At 42.8% G+C, this 20,474-nt stretch overlaps 1 protein-coding gene across 1 annotated transcript in view; it reads left to right on the plus strand.

Moving 5' to 3' along the window:
• LOC141225681 (uncharacterized) overlaps positions 1-20,435 on the plus strand; it is a 30,130-nt gene extending 9,695 nt beyond the window's left edge. Inside the window, exons 2-6 of the mRNA XM_073667089.1 lie at positions 12,579-12,698; positions 12,828-13,202; positions 13,286-13,383; positions 13,580-13,670; positions 17,883-20,435. Of these exons, the coding sequence (XP_073523190.1) occupies positions 13,070-13,202; positions 13,286-13,383; positions 13,580-13,670; positions 17,883-18,763 (1,203 nt within the window). The 5' untranslated portion in view covers positions 12,579-12,698; positions 12,828-13,069 and the 3' untranslated portion in view covers positions 18,764-20,435. The remainder of the gene's footprint in view (positions 1-12,578; positions 12,699-12,827; positions 13,203-13,285; positions 13,384-13,579; positions 13,671-17,882) is intronic.
• Positions 20,436-20,474: the final 39 nt, after the last annotated feature.

The raw sequence follows: 20,474 nt of genomic DNA on the forward strand, positions 1-20,474 counted from the left end.
AGGGCATGAGAGGGAGGAGATTGGGGCCAATGATGATTGCAACGTTTTCATAAATTTCTGGGTGTTAATGCCATGTATATTTCTATAAGTGTGGAAAGTGGGGGTGTCTTGAGCAGGGTGACAGTTCTTGACAGAGAATGAAAGAAGGTTGTGATCAGAGAGCGGAAGAGGAGAGTTAGTAAAGTCATGTATTGAACAGAGCCGGGTGAATATCAGGTCAAAGAGTATTTCCATCTTCATGTGTAGGGGAATTAGTAAGCTGTGAAAGGCCGAAGGAGGAAGTTAGCGATAAAAGATGAGCGGCAGATGGGGAGAGGGAATCGCCTATTGGGATGTTAAAGTCTCCCATGATGAGGGTGGGGATGTCATAGGCGATACACAACTGCCATTCGCAGGGAGAAGGGCCGGTAGAGTCTGACTGTGTGGGCCTCAAAAGAAGGGAAGATAAGTGAGGGTACTGAGGATATAACCTGAAAAGTACATTTTATTTAAAGGAGCAGACCAACACCAATTATTACCAGTTGCCTTTCCTGTATGTACTGATCAAGAAAGATTGTCATGAGACCCTAGGGACACTCATCTACCATAAACCTTCAAGCACTAATAAACTATTGAAGTGGGATAACTACCACCCCATCCCCATAAAAAGAGGAAAACCCAAAGGCCAATTTTTACGGTTGAGAAGGTACTGCTCGAGTGTCACAGATTTTAATATACAGGCAATAGACCTGAACAACAGATTGAGGGATGAAGGGTACTCATGGTACATTTTGGATTCCGCATCATCGTTTGCAGAAAAATGGGAGAGAGAGAGACACTCCTCCATACCAATCCAAGAGACCAAGAAGAAGATTGGACAACACGAATAAGAAAAACTTACGACAATCAGAGTGACTGTATCTTTTATATCCTCTTATCCTCAGAAAACACTGGGATATACTTGTGGTCGACTCGGACCTGAGGGGTGCTGTGGTATCTACTCCCACAATAAATTTCAGAAAGGGTCGGTCAATTAGGGACCATTTAGTGCATAGTTTCTACTGCACTTGCACCAAAGTGGATTTGGCTAGATAGAAGAATCTGTGGCTTCTTTAGATCTGGAGAACGTTGTACATATAATTGGATGAGACCATGTAAATCTTTCTCAAGTTCCTCCATGGTTAAAAAATGTTTCCAGTGGGATTATTACAACTGTAAAACCTCAGGACTAGTAGATAAGGCCACATGCATCCGCCCCCTAGAATATATAGACAAGATCAAGAGGGTGTCTAAGAGGAGAGTAGGGGAGCATTTGGGCGATATACGCCATGGTTGGTAGATCCCATTAGTGAGATACAAGAACAGTGCACATTGAGATGAAACCGGAGACATCTCCTTTTGTATCATTGTGGTGGTTAAATCCAATGTGAGAGGAGGTGATCGCAATAGATGTATCCTCAAAAAAGAAAGTAAGTGGATTTTTAGGCTGGATTCAAATTTCCTATACCTGTTTAGTGTGAATACAGTCCCATTCTGGATTATAATTTTAGATTGTATACTCTACTCATTGCTAGTCAGTTCCCTGTGAATGGGGTTTAAATATTGTGTCTGAGCTTCTATATCAGAATTATTACTTATCAATTATATTCCACTTATACTATTTCATAATTAACAAGTGTGGTAATGCTTTTGTATCTCCAATTATGTAATAGGAGTCAAATTTGACCATTTAGGAATATACTGTGGGCCATCATCCCATATTTTATGTAGTGATAAGTAGATCTACACGCCTATTGCATGATGGGAGGATGTGCAATACTTGTTTTTCGTCTCCCATGATGCTGATCTCAGAGAGAGGATTTTTCTATGTTTGCGATATGCAATCCAAAACCATTATACGCTCCGGCGTGGAACGCATGCTTCCAGACATGCGCATTCGCAGATAGGAGACCGTGATGCACTCCGGCATGGAACGCACATGTCCGGCATGTTTGAGCTTTCTTTTTGCCCTTTGTTTTGTGCTGAATTGTGGGGAATACTTGAGAATTTATTTTTGTTCCATCTGTCTTTAGTTGATCCCACTGATGCATCAGATAAGTCCTCAGAGAATTTTAATTAGAGGAACCCATGGACACATTAGGATTTGTGAAGCTGACCTCCGCTCTCCTCTATTTCTTTAGAATTTATTGTGTGATCTGTATTTCAAAACAGAAGCTCTTGGTTTGTTTCATTTCCATGTGTAAATTGAATTTGACTCGTAGTCTTTAATATCTCTTTCAAACTTAGTTTTTTTGATGTCTGAGATCCATCCTCCAGACTTTGTAAATTCTTTTGCATATTTTGTTCGAGTTTTGCATCCCAAAAGTCTTCTACACTAGGCGGAAAACTTTCACTGAGTTTTTTTCAAGAAACAAATATCAAACGCAACGTGACTTGTTTATCCTATAAGGCTGTGTGCCCACTATGCGTTTTTTAAGCGTTTCCGTAGCGGCAGTTCCGCTGCAGAAGCGCTTAAAAAACGCTTGGTAGAAGGTCTGCCATGTTCCCCAAAGATAATCCGCATGTGCTGTGCACATGCTGCGAAAATTTCCGCTGCGGATTATCATTGCGGAAAAATCCGCAGCACTATCAATTATTTTGCGGAATCGCTTCGTTTTTGCCACCATTGACTTGCATTGGAACACAAGACATCCGCATCACTGCATCTGCAGATGCGGATACCATGCGGTTCAATGTGCGGATGGTACCCGGGTTTGGAGAAGAGGAGACTCTTCTCCGGACACGGGTACCATAGTACCTGTAAAAAAAAAAAGAATAAAATAAAAAATATACATTATACTTACCTTCTCATGGCCCTTGGTCTCCATAGCAATCCGTCTTGGCTTGCCGGCAGCTCGCAATGGTCTTAAAAGGACTTACCATGACGTCATTTAGTCATGTGACGGGTCGCGTGACCCGTCACATGACTAAATGACGTCATGGCAGGTCCTTTTAGTCCACCGCGAGCTACTGGCAAGCCAGGACGCATCGGATAAAGACACCGGGGGCCATCAGAAGGTAAGTATAATATTTATTTTTTACCATTCTTTCGGTCACACTATATATGCCGGTTGCATGGATTTGTATACAGTGCTGGCCAAAAGTATTGGCACCCCTGCAATTCTGTCAGATAATACTCAGTTTCTTCCTGAAAATGATTGCAATCACAAATTCTTTGGTATTATTCTCTTCATTTAATTTGCTTGCAAGGAATAAACACAAAAGAGAATGAAGCAAAAATCAAATCATTGATCATTTCACACAAAACTCAAAAAATGGGCCAGACAAAAGTATTGACACCCTCAGCCTAATACTTGGTTGCACAACCTTTAGCTAATTAACTGCGAACAACTGCTTCCGGTAACCATCAATGAGTTTCTTACAATGCTCTGTTGGAATTGTAGACCATTCTTCTTTGGCAAACTGCTCCAGGTCCCTGATATTTGAAGGGTGCCTTCTCCAAACTGCCATTTTGAGATCTCTCCACAGGTGTTCTATGGGATTTAGGTCTGGACTCACTGCTGGCCACCTTAGAAGTCTCCAGTGCTTTCTCTCAAACCATTTTATAGTGCTTTTGGAAGTGTGTTTTGGGTCATTGTCCTGCTGGAAGACTCATGACCTCTGAGGGAGACCCCGCTTTCTCACACTGGGCCCTACCTTATGCTGCAAAATTTGTTGGTAGTCTTCAGACTTCATAATGCCATGCACACGGTCAAGCAGTCCAGTGCCAGAGGCAGCAAAGCAACCCCAAAACATCAGGGAACCTCCGCCATGTTTGACTGTAGGGACCGTGTTCTTTTCTTTGAATGCCTCTTTTTTTTTTCCCTGTACACTCTATGTTGATGCTTTTTCCCAAAAAGCTCTACTTTTGTCTCATCTGACCAGAGAACATTCTTCCAAAATGTTTTAGGCTTTCTCAGGTAAGTTTTGGCAAACTCCAGCCTGGCTTTTTTATGTCTTGGGGTAAGAAGTGGGGTCTTCCTGGGTATCCTACGATACAGTCCCTTTTCATTCAGACGTCGACGGATAGTACGGGTTGACACTGTTGTACCCTCGGACTGCAGGGCAGCTTGAACTTGTTTGGATGTTAGTCGAGGTTCTTTATCCACCATCCGCACAATCTTGCGTTGAAATCTCTCATAAATTTTTCTTTTCCGTCCACATCTAGGGAGGTTAGTCACAGTGCCATGGGCTTTAAACTTCTTGATGACACTGCGCACGGAAGACACAGGAACATTCAGGTCTTTGGAGATGGACTTGTAGCCTTGAGATTGCTCATGCTTCCTCATAATTTGGTTTTTCAAGTCCTCAGACAGTTCTTTGGTCTTCTTTCTTTTCTCCATGCTCAATGTGGTACACACAAGGACACAGGACAGAGGTTGAGTCAACTTTAACCCATGTTAACTGGCTGCAAGTGTGAGTTAGTTATTGCCAACACTTGTTAGGTGCCACAGGTAATTTACAGTTGCTGTTAATTACACGAATTAGAGAAGCATCACATGATTTTTCAAAGGGTGCCAATACTTTTGTCCACCCCCTTTTTTAGGTTTGGTGTGGAATTATATCCAATTTGGCTTTAGGACAATTCTTTTTGTGTTTTTTTTCATTGAAGACAAATTAAATGAAGAGAATACCACCAAAGAATTTGTGATTGCAATCATTTTCAGGAAGAAACTGAGTATTATCTGACAGAATTGCAGGGGTGCCAATACTTTTGGCCAGCACTGTAGTGTGACCAAGTTGTCAAGCACTTTCCAAGTGATGCTAAAATCGCTTGGAAAGCACTTGACAACCCGCATGCGGAAATGCATGCAATAATGCTTCACTTCCGCTTGTCCCTGGCAGGAAAAACACATGTAAAATCCGCATGCGTTTTTCCTGCCAGGAAGATGCAGAAACGCTTAGGAAAAATCTGGAGCTTTTCTGCATCGTGGGCACATAGCCAAAGGGTATGTGCCCACAATGCAGAAATGAAGCAGAAAATTTCTGCATGGTCTTGGCAGTCAAAAACACTTGCTGATTTTACATGTGTTTTTGCAGCGTTTTTACTTGCGGATTTGACTTGCGTCTTTCAAGTGCGTTGGGACCTCAAATCCGCATGCAGAAATGCACAAATAATGGACATGCTGCTGATTTGCCCGCAAGGAAAATCCACTGTGGAAAATTCCGCAGCATGGGCACAGAACATGCAGATTTTCAGTGGGGATCATGGGGCACGGATTACCAAGCGTTTTGCAAGCATTTACGCTGCGGTTAATCCGCATCAAAAACGCTTGAAAAACACATAGTGGGCACACAGCCTAAGGATTTTTTTAAATGTGGACATACGTCCTGTAAAGCATGCAACTATGTTAATAAAGCCGACACATTTGAAGAAAACCTAACGGGACAGCAATTTGCAATACACAATTTCATCAATTGTAACACTATAGGGGTCATCTATTTAATAGAGTGTATAGAGAGTTACCTGCAATATGTGGGATGGATGTCAGATCCGCTATAAACATGTATTAGAAGACATTTATCTGACGCAATCAATCCCACAGCATTAAACAGGTCTGTGGTTTCAAGACGCTTTTCACAAAAACATAAAGGGGATGTCAGATCCTTCAGATATTAGGAATAGAAAAGGTTTATAAATTAAGAGGTGGAGATATGAAAAGAAAAATCTTAAATAGAAAGTCATATTGGATATTTAAATTACACACTAGAGCCCCACAGGGAATGAACATCAGACAGGATTAATATTACAGTACAATTAATTGTATTTGTCTTTGACTTCCAGTGATTTTATTGAATGTCTCATGCATGAGTTGTATGTGTGTATTGTAGAGATCTGAGATTGTGGGTTGTAAGTAATCACCTAGGCAGGTTAACGATGCAACAATATTTTATTAATCACAGCCATGGAAAATGCAGCAATTCCAGGTAAATGGCCCAAAATACAGTTCTCTCAGTCCTTAAGTTCTCAACCTGGGATCAGTAGTTCCCCTGGCTTTGTATCAGGTGATGCTCACTGTCTCCCATCTTTTGGTTAGCCCACAGATTTCGTATCTCCAGCCAGTATAGTCTGTAGCCACAATCCATGATCCTCTAGACGACAGATGAAAGCACAGGTATCCAGTAGCCGCAGTCCTTCAATAGAGGTTAAATCCAAATGACATATCCACAACTGAAGCACGTTTATCCACTTTAGTTGATAACAAATCTTCAACACTCCATAAGCCATCCATCCACCAGCTCCAGAGCCACAGATCCTAACCCTCTTACATCCTTCCACCAACTCCCAAAGCTAAAACATGTCTCTCCTCTCCTTCTCTGGGGTCAGCCCCTTCCCAGCTCGGAAGTGATGACACCCTTTCCCTTAAGCATTTACTGTTCGCTAAAGCAATGATGAATATTCTAGAAGCCTTCATTTGAGACTGCTTGTAAGACCCCCTGTGGTGACAGCTACACTGTGTCTACAGTCTACACTCTCCTAATGAGATTATTGGCTGTTGGAACAATGGACTCTTGAGATAAAGATGAGATTAGTGGAATGCTGAACATTTTACAAATGACTCTTAAGGCCCCGTCACACTAAAGCCCCCGTCTCACATAGCGATATCGCTAGCGATATCGCTGCTGAGTCACGGTTTTGGTGACTCACCAGCGACCTCACCAGCGATGTCGCTGTGTGTGACACTTTGCAACGATCAGGCCCCTGCTGTGAGGTCGCTGATCGTTGCAAAGTGTCCTGGACCATTTTTTGGTCGTTGGCCTCCCGCTGGCCAGCACACATCGCTGTGTGTGACCAGCGGGACCAACGATCTGGCTGGTAACTATGGTAAACATCGGGTTACTAGGGGCACGCGCGCACTTAGTAACCCGCTGTTTACCATGGATACCACTCTGCTACGGTGCGCGGAGGCTCCCGCGCACCGTAGCAGAGTGGTATCCATGGTAAACAGCGGGTTACTAGGGGCACACGCGCACTTAGTAACCCGATGTTTACCATAGTTACCAGCCTGCTCCTGCTTGCAGCAGGCTGGTAATGGGAGCAGGACATCGTGGAACGATTCTTTCCACGATATCGCTGCTCCCCTGATCGCTGGTGATTCTGCCTGTTTGACAGCTCACCAGCGATGTATTAGCGATGCAGCAACGATCCCTGACAGGTCATATCGTTGTCGGGATCGCTGCTGCATCGCTTAGTGTGACGGGGCCCTTAGCGACGCTGCAACGATCCCGACAACGATACGACCTGTCAGGGATCGTTGCTGAGTCGCTATGTGGTCGCTGGTGAGCTGTCAAACAGGCAGGCTCACCAACGATCAGGGCAGCAGCGACATCGTGGAAAAAATCATTACACAATGCCCTGCTCCTGGTTACCAGCCTGCTGAAGCAGGACCAGGCTGGTAACTATGGTAAGCATCGGGCTACTAGGGGCACACGCGCTCCTAGTAACCCGTTGTTTATCATGGTTACCACTCTGCTACAGTGAGCGGGAGGTTACCGCTCATTTTAGCAGGCTCGTAACCATGATAAACAGCTTGTTACTAGGTGCGCATGTGCCCCTAGTAACCCGATGTTTACCATAGTTACCAGCCTGATCGCTGCTCCCGCTGGTCACACACAGCGATGTGTGCTGACCAGCGGGAGGGCAACGACCAAAAAATGGTCCAGGACACTTTGCAGCGATCAGCGACCTCACAGCAGGGGCCTGATCGTTGCAAAGTCTCACACATAGCGACATCGCTGGTGAGGTCGCTGTTGCGTCACCAAAACCGTGACACAGCAGCGATCTCGGTATGTGAGACGGGGGCTTTACATACTGACAAGTATGCAGAACTATATAAAACATAACAAGTAAATCACTAATAACACACTATAATAATATTGACGAAAATGGTCGTCCGTTCTGGAAAAATATCATAATCTTTAGTAGGTGGGCAGCTCCTTACATGTTTTACCATTTTCTTCCATACAATACAGGGTTAAATTGTCTGAGAAGTACTCTGTAATCAACAGAAACTCAGGCGTTCCAAAGGGAAAAATATAAAAGTATCACAGAGACCCACATGTTACAAATCAGGAATAAGCATTGGTTTCCTATGTCGGCACTTGGTGGTATGCCATCACAACAGTTTTTATGAATTTGCAAAAAATGTGAGGTTTTAACAATATAGACAATGCTGGAGAATCCATCTCTCCTCCTTTCTCTACTTGAACCTTGAAATGTCCCTGTGACGATACAGAGTAAAATCTTAATAAGCCATACGAGTAGATTTGTTAAGTCAAGAGAAATACACTATCGTGTTGTGTTGACTTAGGCTATGTGCCCACGATGCAGAAATGAAGCAGAAAATTTCTGCATCTCCCTGGCTGAAAAAACGCATGCAGATTGTGCATGCGTTTTTCCTGCAGAATACATGCGGATCCTCATGCGGATTCACATGCGTTTCCGCATGCAGATTGACAAGCGCTTTCCAGGCGATAGCATCACTTGGAAAGTGCTTGTGACAACTAGGTCACACTGTATAAATCCATGCAAACAGCATGGATTTATACAGTGTGAACCGTAAAAATTAAAACAAATAAAGCTATACTCACCCCCGATGCCCCAGCGTGGCTGCAGCGCTCGTTCCTCTCTGCTTCCTGGATGCCGGCATATCGCGAGACAGAGCGGTGAAGGGCCTGCAGTCACATGACTGTGACGTCACCGCAGGTCCTCAAGCGATGCCGGCATTCAGAGAGAAGCCTTCGGAAAGGTGAATATAAACTTTATTTGTTATTTTATTCTTTTTTTACAGGTAGAATGGTACCCAGGTCTGGATGAGAGTCTTCTCTCCTCCAGAACTGGGTACCATCCGCACATAGAGACGCATAGAAGCCGCTTGTAAAAATGTACAGTCGCGGTTTCTATGCTTCTCAATGCAAGTCAATGGCGGGAGTTCCGCTGCGCTTCCGCAAAATTAAATGACATGCTGCGGATTTTTGTACGCAGCATAAACGCTGCGGAAAAATCCGCAGCATGTGCATAGAACATGCGGAATCCCCTTGGGGACCATGGGGTGCGGATTACCAAGCGTTTATGCTGCGGAAATTCCGCAGCATAAACGCTTGAAAAACGCAACGTGGGCACCCAGCCTTACAAATGTATTTGTATTTCTCTTGCTGATCAATAAGGTCATAGTATTTGTATAACCCTGAATGCTGAATTCTATTCGTATGGAAACAATCATGTTTACTATGCTAACGACAAATTGTACTGAGTCAGCTGAAAGTTTATTTACAACAACCCCTGTGATACCAACTATGTAAATAGGTTAGCTCAAACAATGATAGGTGATCCCTGCACCTTTACCTCTTTTACCTGGGCCTGATGACCTCACACAGATGTAAATATAAACAAGGATGTCTGTAGTGCTGTAGACAGAATGAGACTTGGGACAGAGAATCAAGAAACATCAGAAGGACTTTGGAAGGAGAATGGGAGACATCCTTCAGGAAAGTAGATAGATTGTATGGCATCTAAAGAGACACAGATTTGTATTCTACATGATTCTAGTCTAAGGGTATTGGCCCTGACTGAAAAGGTTCAGATCTGCTCCATTAACCATCAGAGAGACCATGGATACTTTTGGGGAGTCCAGGAGAGGACGAAAAAGTCAATTGGCCTCATGGATATGTTGTTTTGGGGTTGCTAGGAGGGACCCACCTGTCGCCTAGAACCCATGGAGACATTTGGAGTTGCCAGGAGGCACCCACCGGTCGCCTGGCCCCATGAAAACTCTCGAAGAGGCCAGGATGGGACCATCGGGTCTCCTGGTCTTGTACCCCGATGGACTGTTGGCTTCCTAAGCTTGCCGCTACCTTCTCTCTGTGGGGGCCCGCCAGAAGTGAGAGGCCACTGGTGGAGGTAGTCGGCCCTGGAAGACTTCCAAAGTCGCAGCTGTTCTGTCCCAGGTGGGTGGAGAATGAAGGGTGAGACTGTGTATGTTGTACCATCTTGGGTATTTGCTGGGACTGTTCTGTGTGTTTATTGTCCGCTTTGTGGATAATAAAGTATTGCACACTGTTTTACCCTCACCCTGTGTTTGGGTAACGTTACGCCCACGGAAGACCCCGGGTCTTCACAGTCCCTGACCAGGGCGGCTCCATGCGGTGATCTTCAGACAAGATACATTGAATAAACAGTGAGCTGACCTCCCTCTCCATTTTACCATTATATCCATGTTTTCCCTATAATGACGAATATTTATTTTTGCTAAAACTGTGATATTTTCACTTTAAAACTTTTTTTTAATCTTTTTTATAAACTTTAAACAACTCTCATTAATGCGATCATATAACACAGAAGCCTCTGATTGCTCAGGTGATGCACTGTACTACTGTAGTGCCGTGTATTATCACTGCCTGTGCAATAGTAACAGCCCCATACACATGAGATACGTGTTGGCTGAACCGTCATTTGGCAGGCGGCTATCTCTCCAGACTCCCCCATACACACATATTCCAGCTTTCCTGTGATTCGTATGACTGACTGCATCTGTAGGGAGGCCCCCAAATACATTATATAGTCGACCAAAATCAGTGCTTCCATGCAACTGTTTATGGAGGCGTTAAAAGGTAACATATGGAATGCTGAAATTTTCTCTTTATTCATATCTTCTGCTTTTTGCATGCTTTTTCTTTTACAAGAATTGTTGGTGACAATTTTCTTTTGAAACATTTTAATATCTGCTTTTTCTTGTAATATAGGAAAGCCTAAGGCCAGAAATAAACCCCATAATACACTGTACATGTAGACTTTAGTATCAAATAATTTCTGTCTGCGGTGTTTGTGCAAACAAAACAGCTTTTATAAAATCCTCAAACTTCTGTATGTGAATCAGACATGAGATCTAACTTGATGGAAGATTACAGTTCGGGGAAGACGGGAAACATTCATATAGACGGCCGGTGGTGATGTAGTCAGTGACGGACTGTGGCCAAATATGGTTTTAGATCCGTAGTAGAAGATATTGCCTCATCATGAAGTAGTTATTTCTCTTGTGTAATGAATATCTCCTGTAGTATTGCTAATTCCAATTCCAGTGTCGGAAAATGAGACGAGAATTAGCTTTATGGAAGGTGAGTCTGAGAAACGTATTCAGCTGCAGACTCAGAGGAAGAAATTGCTTGTTGTCTGTCGCCTAAAATATAAAGGTTTTATTATTAGATGTAAAGAAAAAACTAAATACTGTAAAAAAATAAATCTCCTCATATGTTTCTGCGATGTGCCCCCTGGGCCGTGGGGTACTCGGTGCCGGGCCGGTAGATGCTGCGGGTGATGTCACAGTGGCGGTGACCCGGTCCGTGACCCAGGGCGGTCGATAAAAGGGGTATTTATAGGGGTTTTATAGTTTATTATTAGAGTTCGTGACGCCACCTGTGGAATGTTGCTAAGGGGAGCCGCTGCTGCGGAACAGTCCTCTGAAGCTGATGTTGTAGCAGCAGGGATGGTGAGACTCTCCACAGGTAGAGTTAGCTTCAGGGCAGTGTTGGTGTTATAGCTGATGTTGGGGGCTATAGTGCAGGGATTGATGGCGCAGTAATAAACACAGAGCCAGCGTGGTGCTGTCCCAGGGTCTTTTCTCACGGTTATTGCACTCCAAGTTACAACTGCAGATCATAACTTCCCACGTCGTCCTGTGTTTACTCAGTGAGGGGCTCGGGCTACCCCCAAGTAGCTCCAGAGTACTTAGCAGGCCCCCCTTCGGTGTGTTCTCTTCTCTGTCCTTTTCCCTGCACCTCACATCTAGTGACTCCAATCCGGTACCCTCGGGCCTTGGCGGGTGACATCTGTTCCGTCCCCTGGGTCCTATGTGGCTACCTACTCGGTGTGACTGATGTGGACTTGTGGCAACTGCACCTTGAAAGTACAGAAGCCTCCGGTTTCTAGTTAAGACTAGGATTCTTTTACTAGTTGATGGACCGGTTCCCTTTTGATGGCCTGACCCCTCCACCTCCTGGTAGACGCGGGCATACGGGTGGCCTCCAGCACTGCCCGTACCCCTGGGATCCTTTCTTCTCTGTGCCTGGAGCCTCCCGCTTTCTCTCCTCTCTCCTTCTGTCCTGGGTCTCACAGGCTAGGCCCACCTCTGGAGCAGAGCACCTAAAGAGCCCCTGCTCCTTTCACTTCTCCTCTCCAACAACTCTCTACTCTAAGATGGCTTCCCTCTATATACTCCTATGGAAGTGCTCCCCTGATCTTCTTCCTCCACCTACACCCACTACTTGGTCCCCCCCTCTCTGGGTTCTCCCCACTCCAGCCAGGGGGAGGGCTCAGCAAGGATTCAGAGGCATATTGCCCCCCTTTGCTGCTTGGAGTGGTGTGTGTTGGATGCTGATGTTAGGGTCCTGAGCCGTACTCCTTCCTTACCTGAGAGTGAGGTACCACACCTCTGGTTGAGATGCAGTACCCCTGTGGCGACCGAACCCTCAGGGGCGCCACATTTCCCCTTAGTATCTCCAACAATTGTATTATTACACAGGATTTTTATGATGTTCTATCAGCTTATCTTTTTCTTATTCAGATCTCTAGAATACCGGATCCTCTCAGTGAAGATCGTGATTTATCCAGGAAAATGATGGACAAGATGGTGGAGAGGATATTCCACCTCACCCTAGAGATCCTCTTCCGGCTTACTGGAGAGGTGAGAAATTCTGATGACATCACATTACATCATTCTTATCTATGGGAATAACAGATGGACAGAACTGGAGAGGTGAGGACTCTGGAAATGTCTGTAGTGAGATTTATTTATATGTCTTTCCATAACCAGGATTACATATTAGTGAAGACCTCTAGTGAGCGCTGTCAGGTCCATGTGTCTGAGGGATGGGAAAGACCCCTGAGCCCAATCACGAGACCTCCACCTCACCCCCTGATACATGAGGACATCAATGACCAGAAGATCGTAGAACTCACCTACAAGATGATTGAGCTGCTGACTGGAGAGGTGACATTGCTGGGACATTATACCGTAACGCTATGAAGGGATTGGGGGGATGATGGTATCATTGTATGTGTCAGGTTCCTATAAGGTGTCAGGATGTCGCTGTCTACTTCTCCATGGAGGAGTGGGAATATTTAGAAAGACACAAACATCTGTACAAGGACATCATGATGGAGGTTCCACAGCCCCTCACATCTCCAGGTAATAGACAGGACTAAATACACACGGCCTATAATTATCTGTATGTAAAGAATGAATTCAGTCCCTGTATGTGTTTCCTTCAGATCTATCCAGTAAGAGGACAACACCGGAGAGATGTCCCCGTCCTCTTCTTCCACAGGACTGTAAACACGAAGATCTCAATGTTCCTCAGGATCATCAGGTAGATAGAGAGAAGATGTCATGAGATTTCCCCTATAATGTGTAGACGGCTGTAAAGGTCATATCTTCAGTTTTGTTTTAGCCATCATTATTATGTTTTATATTTGTGTTATGAGAACAGTGGAGATGGCAGGATTAGAGCTGATCATAGATGTGACTTCTCCATCTCTCTGTGACTTTTATAACATTTGTCTCAGGGTGAAGATCTGACCCATATTAATACTCCAGAGACATACGTGAGGGGTGATGAGCGTTGTAAAGAGGAGACTCCTACATATGACTACCCAGGTGAGTAGTAACCACTAAATGCAGAGAAGTCACAGATTCTTCTCAGTCTCCAGCTGTGGCTGCTTTATCGGTGGTGTAGTCCGGCCGTATCACAATCGCGTGATCACCATTTTGTCGCTAGACCACAAAATTCTTCGTCCGAAAATATTCAAATTACTTTGTGAATTGGGAAAGCCCTTTTCTATAGAACTTACAACCTGGAGGATCCACCTACCCCCTGGGATTAGTAGACGCTGACCGTTACCTGCCCTGATCTGTAAACTACAAAGCATAATGACAGCGTACGTAGAATGTGCTGACAAGTTAGAAAATCACTTGAAGAATATTATATTATATTATAATGGACCTGTAAGAGGAAACGGAGGGTAATGATGCTGTTGGCTTCCTAGATCCCTGATATCTTATTGGATGAATCTACCTTCTCTCCCTTCTGTGCTGCTGAATGTCCTCATATGGTCCCTACAAGACCAGGTCCAGTTTTTCTGGTCAAACTTCACTTTTTTTCATCGATAACATTAAATGTGCAGTGAGGCCAAGTGTGAATTTCTGTACAATAACAACAGAGTTTCCCTTTATTCTGACTTTTCAATTTCTTTTAAAACCAGCTAACTTCAAGCAGGATTGTGATAAACTATACAGAAAACATTACACCTGTGCCATGATATACAGTTATATGAAAAAGTTTGGGCACCCCTATTAATCTTAAGCTTAATGTTTTATAAAAATTTGTGTTTTTGCAACAGCTATTTCAGTTTGATATGTGTAATAACTGTTGGACACAGTAATGTTTATGCCTTCAAATGAGGTTTATTGTACTAACAGAAAATGTGCAATCTGCATTCAAACAAAATTTGACAGGTGCATAAGTATGGGCACCTCACCAGAAAAGTGACATTAATATTTAGTAGATCCTCCTTTTGCAAAAATAACAGCCTCTAGTCACTTACTGTAGCTTTTAATGAGTTCCTGGATCCTGGATGAAGGTATTTTTGACCATTCCTCTTTACAAAACAATTCCAGTTCAGTTAAGTTTGATGGTTGCCGAGCATGGACAGCCCTCTTCAAATGATCCCACAGATGTTCAATGATATTCAGGTCTGGAGACTGGGATGGCCATTCCAGAACATTGTAATTGTTCCTCTGCATGAATGCCTGAGTAGATTTGGAGCGGTGTTTTGGATCATTATCTTGCTGAAAGATCCATCCCCTGCGTAACTTCAACTTTATCACTGATTCTTGAACATTATTGTCAAGAATCTGCTGATACTGAGTGGAATCCATGCATCCCTCAACTTTTAACAAGATTCCCGGTGCCGGCATTGGCACACACAGCCCCAAAGCATGATGGACCCACCACCAAATTTTACTGTGGGTAGCAAGTGTTTTTCTTGGAATGCTGTGTTTTTTTGCCGCCATGCATAAAGCCTTTTTGTATGACCAAACAACTCAATCTTGGTTTCATCAGTCCACAGGACCTTCTTCCAAAAAGAAATTGGCTTCTCCAAATGTGCTTTTGCATACCTCAGCCGACTCTGTTTGTGGCGTGCTTGCAGAAACGGTTTCTTTCGCATCACTCTCCCATACAGCTTCTCCTTGTGCAAAGTGCATTGTATAGTTGACCGATGCACAGTGACACCATCTGCAGCAAGTTGATGCTGCTGCTCTCTGGAGGTGGTTTGAGGATTGTCCTTGACTGATCTCACCATTCTTCTTCTCTGCCTTTCTGATGTTTTTCTTGGCCTGCCACTTCTGGCCTTAACAAGAACTGTTCCTGTGTTCTTCCATTTCCTTACTATGTTCCTCACAGTGGAAACTGATAAGTGAAATCTCTGAGACAGCTTTTTGTATCCTTCCCCTGAACAACTATGTTGAATAATCTTTGTTTTCAGATCATTTGACAGTTGTTTTGAGGAGCCCATGATGCCACTCTTCAGAGGAGATTCAAACAGGAGAACAACTTGCAATTGGCCACTTTAAGTAGCTTTTCTCATGATTGCATACACCTGGCTATGAAGTTCAAAGCTCAATGAGGTTACAAAACCAAAATAAGTGCTTTAGTACGTCAGTAAAAAGTAGGTAGGAGTATTTAAAACAAGAAAATGATAAGGGTGCCCATACTTATGCACCTGTCAAATTTTGTTTGAATGCAGATTGCACATTTTCTGTTAGTACAATAAACCTCATTTCAAGGCAGAAACATTACTGTGTCCAACAGTTATTACATATATCAAACTGAAATAGCTGTTGCAAAAACACCAATTTTTATAAAACATTAAGCTTAAGATTAATAGGGGTGCCCAAACTTTTTCATATAACTGTATCTCTAAGCTGTGCGTGGCTGATGGCTGTAATATACATTTATTCACGACTGCAGGAGATGTGTTGGCATGGCTCAATCCCTGGTTTCATGGATTCACTTCACATCATAAATAGTATTGAGCGAATTTGTTCGGCATTTCAAATTCGGGTTCATGTTCGGGTTTCCGGCTTGTTCGCGCAAAAAAATCGGATGCGCCCGAACACGAACCCGAATTTGAAATGCCAAACAAATTCGCTTAACACTAATCATAGATTCCATTATGTTTTCAAGCCTAAGAAATTCAGATAACTGCAGAATCTCTCCTGAAACGGGAGGCACTGATACTTTCTCTACTCTTCTGGTCAGAGCTCCTAGTAGGTCCAATGGTCCACCATAAATGAGTGCAACTCCAGTTTAGTGTTGGATTTCTCCCCTCATACATATGTTGTTGCTGGGGATGTTACATATTTATATATTCTTTCTTTATTTCACAAGTTCACTATGATAGTTTCATTGTGGTTGGATCGGCCTCCCTCACTTATGTGAGTCTGTAACTCCCTGGTAGTCTTTCAAAAAGGTCTCCATTGCCTGTTCCAAATGCCCGAGATCTAAATTTAAGACACCTCATCTCTGCACTATTATAAAAAGTTCACTTTAAATGTCTAATATTTCTTCTTGAAACTCATCTGACAGAAAATATTGTCCCTTACGATAGTTTAGATTGCCAAGAGCCACCGAGCCCCATGCTCCAATTACCCCAGAGAGGTTTCACCACTAGTTACTCATTTTTCTCTGATGGAGACTGTTGAGTTTGATCATTTCAGTAGATGTTTTATTGTCTATAGTCACAGTTTTTGACTTCAGTAATCCTCTGCTTTAACCTCTTCCCGCAGACAGTTTTATGTTTCTAATCAGGCCTCATTTTTCAAATCTGACGTGTGTCACTTTATGTGGTGATAACTTTGGAATTCTTCACAAAAAATAATAGGAAACAAATGGACCTTACAAATTATTTTCCAACTTATTTTGAATCTGACAATCCCCTATATATGGCTGTACACTACTGTCTGGGTACATGGCAGGTTAAGAAGGGAAGGAGCGACATTTAGCTATTAGGAATGCCGATTTTGCTGGAATAGTTCACAGACACAATGTATTGGGGGCGCTGGTCTTGGTCATCTGGAAGCTTAAAAGATGGCCACCACGAACAGGCTTGTCACTATCTACCCTGTTTACAGATTTCACAAATTACTTTGCTCATCATCCTTTAACCCCTCTACATGGATCTGAACTTACACAGAGACCCCTAGGCTTGGGCCACAGTGTTACCTAATGTTCTGTGGAGTGAGATGGGAAGAAGAATAGTCAGGTAGCCGGGTCAGAACCAGGTGGGCAAAGAAAATACAAAATCAGAAGACACAAGAGTAGTCAGTAAACGGGCCGAGGTCACAACAGGAAACAAATACACAAGCCGGGAGCTGATCACAGAGGACTGAACCAGAGGAGAACAAGGCTGTATCTGGCAGCTTCCGGCATTATGCTTCCAGCTTTAGTAGGGTGCGGTGCTCTCCAAATGGCTGAAGCAGGGAGCAGATTAATCCAGCTGGACAGAACACACACCCATACTGTCAGACTCGATGGTACTACTGGTTCCAGCAACCCTAATCTTAGTGGCTGGACAGAGCCTGCGCCTTTAACTCCATATTTGGGAGACAGAATGAACAAACAGTTGAACACCACGCTCCACTGCTTCATCCTATGAGGTTTTCTATTAGACAGTCATTGTCCTGGTGAATAAGTGATTTTTTTTATATAACTTGCCTTTTTTACAGACAATTTAAGTAGAACTGTTCAAAAATATAAAATTCAAGTATTTTTTATTAAAAAATAATAATTGGTTTTATTCTTGGCAGATGACTGTACCAGGAGATCAGAGGGACAGCTGACATCTTCAATTTTCAAATCAGATAATTTTCAGATCCCACAGGATACAATTAAAATGAATGCCATTTCTCCAGATATACCATCATCCCTTCACAGAAAAGATCTGTCATCTGATCCTTTGATACAGGTCCTGTCTTCTGATTCATTACCGACTACTAAGGAAAATCAAAGTCACAAAATAAGCATTAAAAAACAAATTGCTCCTAAAGCAAAGAAGCCATTTTCACATTCAGAATATAGAAATAGTTTTCCTCTCAAAAAGTCTATTCTTAAACATCAAAAAATTCACACAGCGAAGAATAGATTTTCTTGCTCCAAGTGTGGGAGATGTTTTAATCAGAAAACAAGTCTTGCTAGGCACCAGAGAACTCACACAGGAGAGAAGCCATTTCCATGTTCAGAATGTGGAAAATACTTTACACAGAAATCAAGTCTTATCAACCATCAGAGAACTCACACAGGAGAGAAGCCATTTTCATGTTCAGAATGTGGGAAATGTTTTGCAAAGAAATCAACTCTTATCAACCATCAGATAACTCACACAGGAGAGAAGCCTTTTTCATGTTCAGAATGTGGGAAATGTTTTACAGAGAAATCAACTCTTACCAAACATCTGAAAATTCACACAGTGGAGAAGCCTTTTTCATGTTCAGATTGTGGGAAATGTTTTGTACAGAAATCATATCTTAATATACATCAGAGAACTCACACAGGGGACAAGCCTTTTCCATGTTCAGAATGTGGAAAATGTTTTACACAGAAATCAACTCTTATCAACCATCAGAGAACTCACACAGGAGAGAAGCCATTTTCATGTTCAGAATGTGGGAAATATTTTACAGCGAAATAAAATCTTACCAAACATCTGAGAATTCACACAGGGAAGAAGCCCTTTTCATGTTCAAAATGTGGGAAATGTTTTAACCTGAAAGAGCATTTTGATAACCACCGTAGAACCCACACTGGGGAGAATGCCGCAGCTACACCTTACTAGTCTCTGTACAGACAAGAAAGGCCCTAACTACACAACTAAAAATACCACCACAGACCTAACTCCCTAATAAGTCGTTGAGGAGTTTGTCATACCTCCTGAGGAACCAGAGGGGAGGCTGCAACACACTGTCAACAAGGGGAAAGGGAAGTATGAAGTAAAATACGAAAAACCTGAATGAGAAACCAAAATACATTCATATAGGGCAAAGAAGGCAAGCTAAGGAGAACCAAAAATAAAAGGAACAAGTATAATCTCCTAGAAACCTATCATTGTTAGAATGAAAAGGTACTGGGAGGAAAAGCAAACTTACCGGGAGGATAGTTTCACCTTTGTGGTGAAACTTATAAAATTCATCCTATATGTATATGTAAAACCTGTCCATTTATAATGACCACGGACAAGATAAAGATTCCCAACTCACATCAGGACCACAAGATCCCAGGTACTTTCAGCTGCACCACAAATAATGTAGTTACTTAATTATATGTACCAAATGTCCAACTGGGGGTCTGTATTTCGGGGAGACGAGGCAAAAACTTAAAACAAGGATGAATTCTCATCGCCACACAAAAAAAGAATAGATCTACTTGTGGCCACACTTTTTTACGGCCACAACTGCTTATCCTTTTCCGAAACTGATAGTTCTGCTTCACATCACTTGTCTTATCTATTGCATTATTCCTGTGCCCTGTTATGTATAAATATGTGACTCTTCAGATTTTGTATTATACTATGTCTGATGAAGAGACCTGAGTAGTCTTGAAAGCTTATTGACTAATGGCAAACTGAAAAGATGGTAACAACCACTGAGGACTCTCAAATTTTAAAATGTTTCTCCATACAGCAATTTTAAGATCGCTCCACAGGTGTTCAATGGGATTTAGACCCAGACTCATTGCTGGTCAGAACTCTCCAGTACTTTGTTTCCATCCATTTTCTGGGTGCTTCTTGAAGTATGTTTGGGGTCATTGTCATGCTGGAAGACCCATGACCTAGGACACAAACCCAGCTTTCTGACACTAGGCACTATATTGTGACAGAAAATCCTTTGCTAATCTTCACATTTCATGATGCCTTGCACACAGTCAGAGGCAGCAAAGCAACCCCAAAACACCTTTGAACCTCCACTATATTTGACTGTATGGGTTGTAAATTTATTGATTATGCTGTGCACTTTGGACAAAGGAAAATGTGGATCTCTAAAGATGGACTTATAACCATGAAATTGTTGATATTTTTCAACAATTTTGGTTCTCAAGTCCTCAGACAGTTCTCTTCTCCTTTTTCTGTTTTCTCCATGCTTAGTGTGGCACACATATGCACACAATGCAAAGATTGAATCAACTTCTCCCTTTTTTATTTGGTTTTAGTTGTGATTTTCATATTGCCGACATCTGTTAACTTGCGAAAATTACGTTTGAACAAAAACTCAAAACATGCAGAGGAACAAAATGAAAAATGTAGACAAAGTCGTCGCACAACCAGTGTACAGTATAATGGGCCCCACATAGTCCTCCATACAGAATAATGGGCCCCACATAGTCCCCCATATATAAGAAACAAGAGG

The sequence above is a fragment of the Phyllobates terribilis genome, unplaced genomic scaffold (assembly GCF_046119375.1).
Source record: "Phyllobates terribilis strain yellow unplaced genomic scaffold, ASM4611937v1 Scaffold_411__1_contigs__length_1673714, whole genome shotgun sequence".
Taxonomy (NCBI): Eukaryota; Metazoa; Chordata; class Amphibia; order Anura; family Dendrobatidae; genus Phyllobates; species Phyllobates terribilis.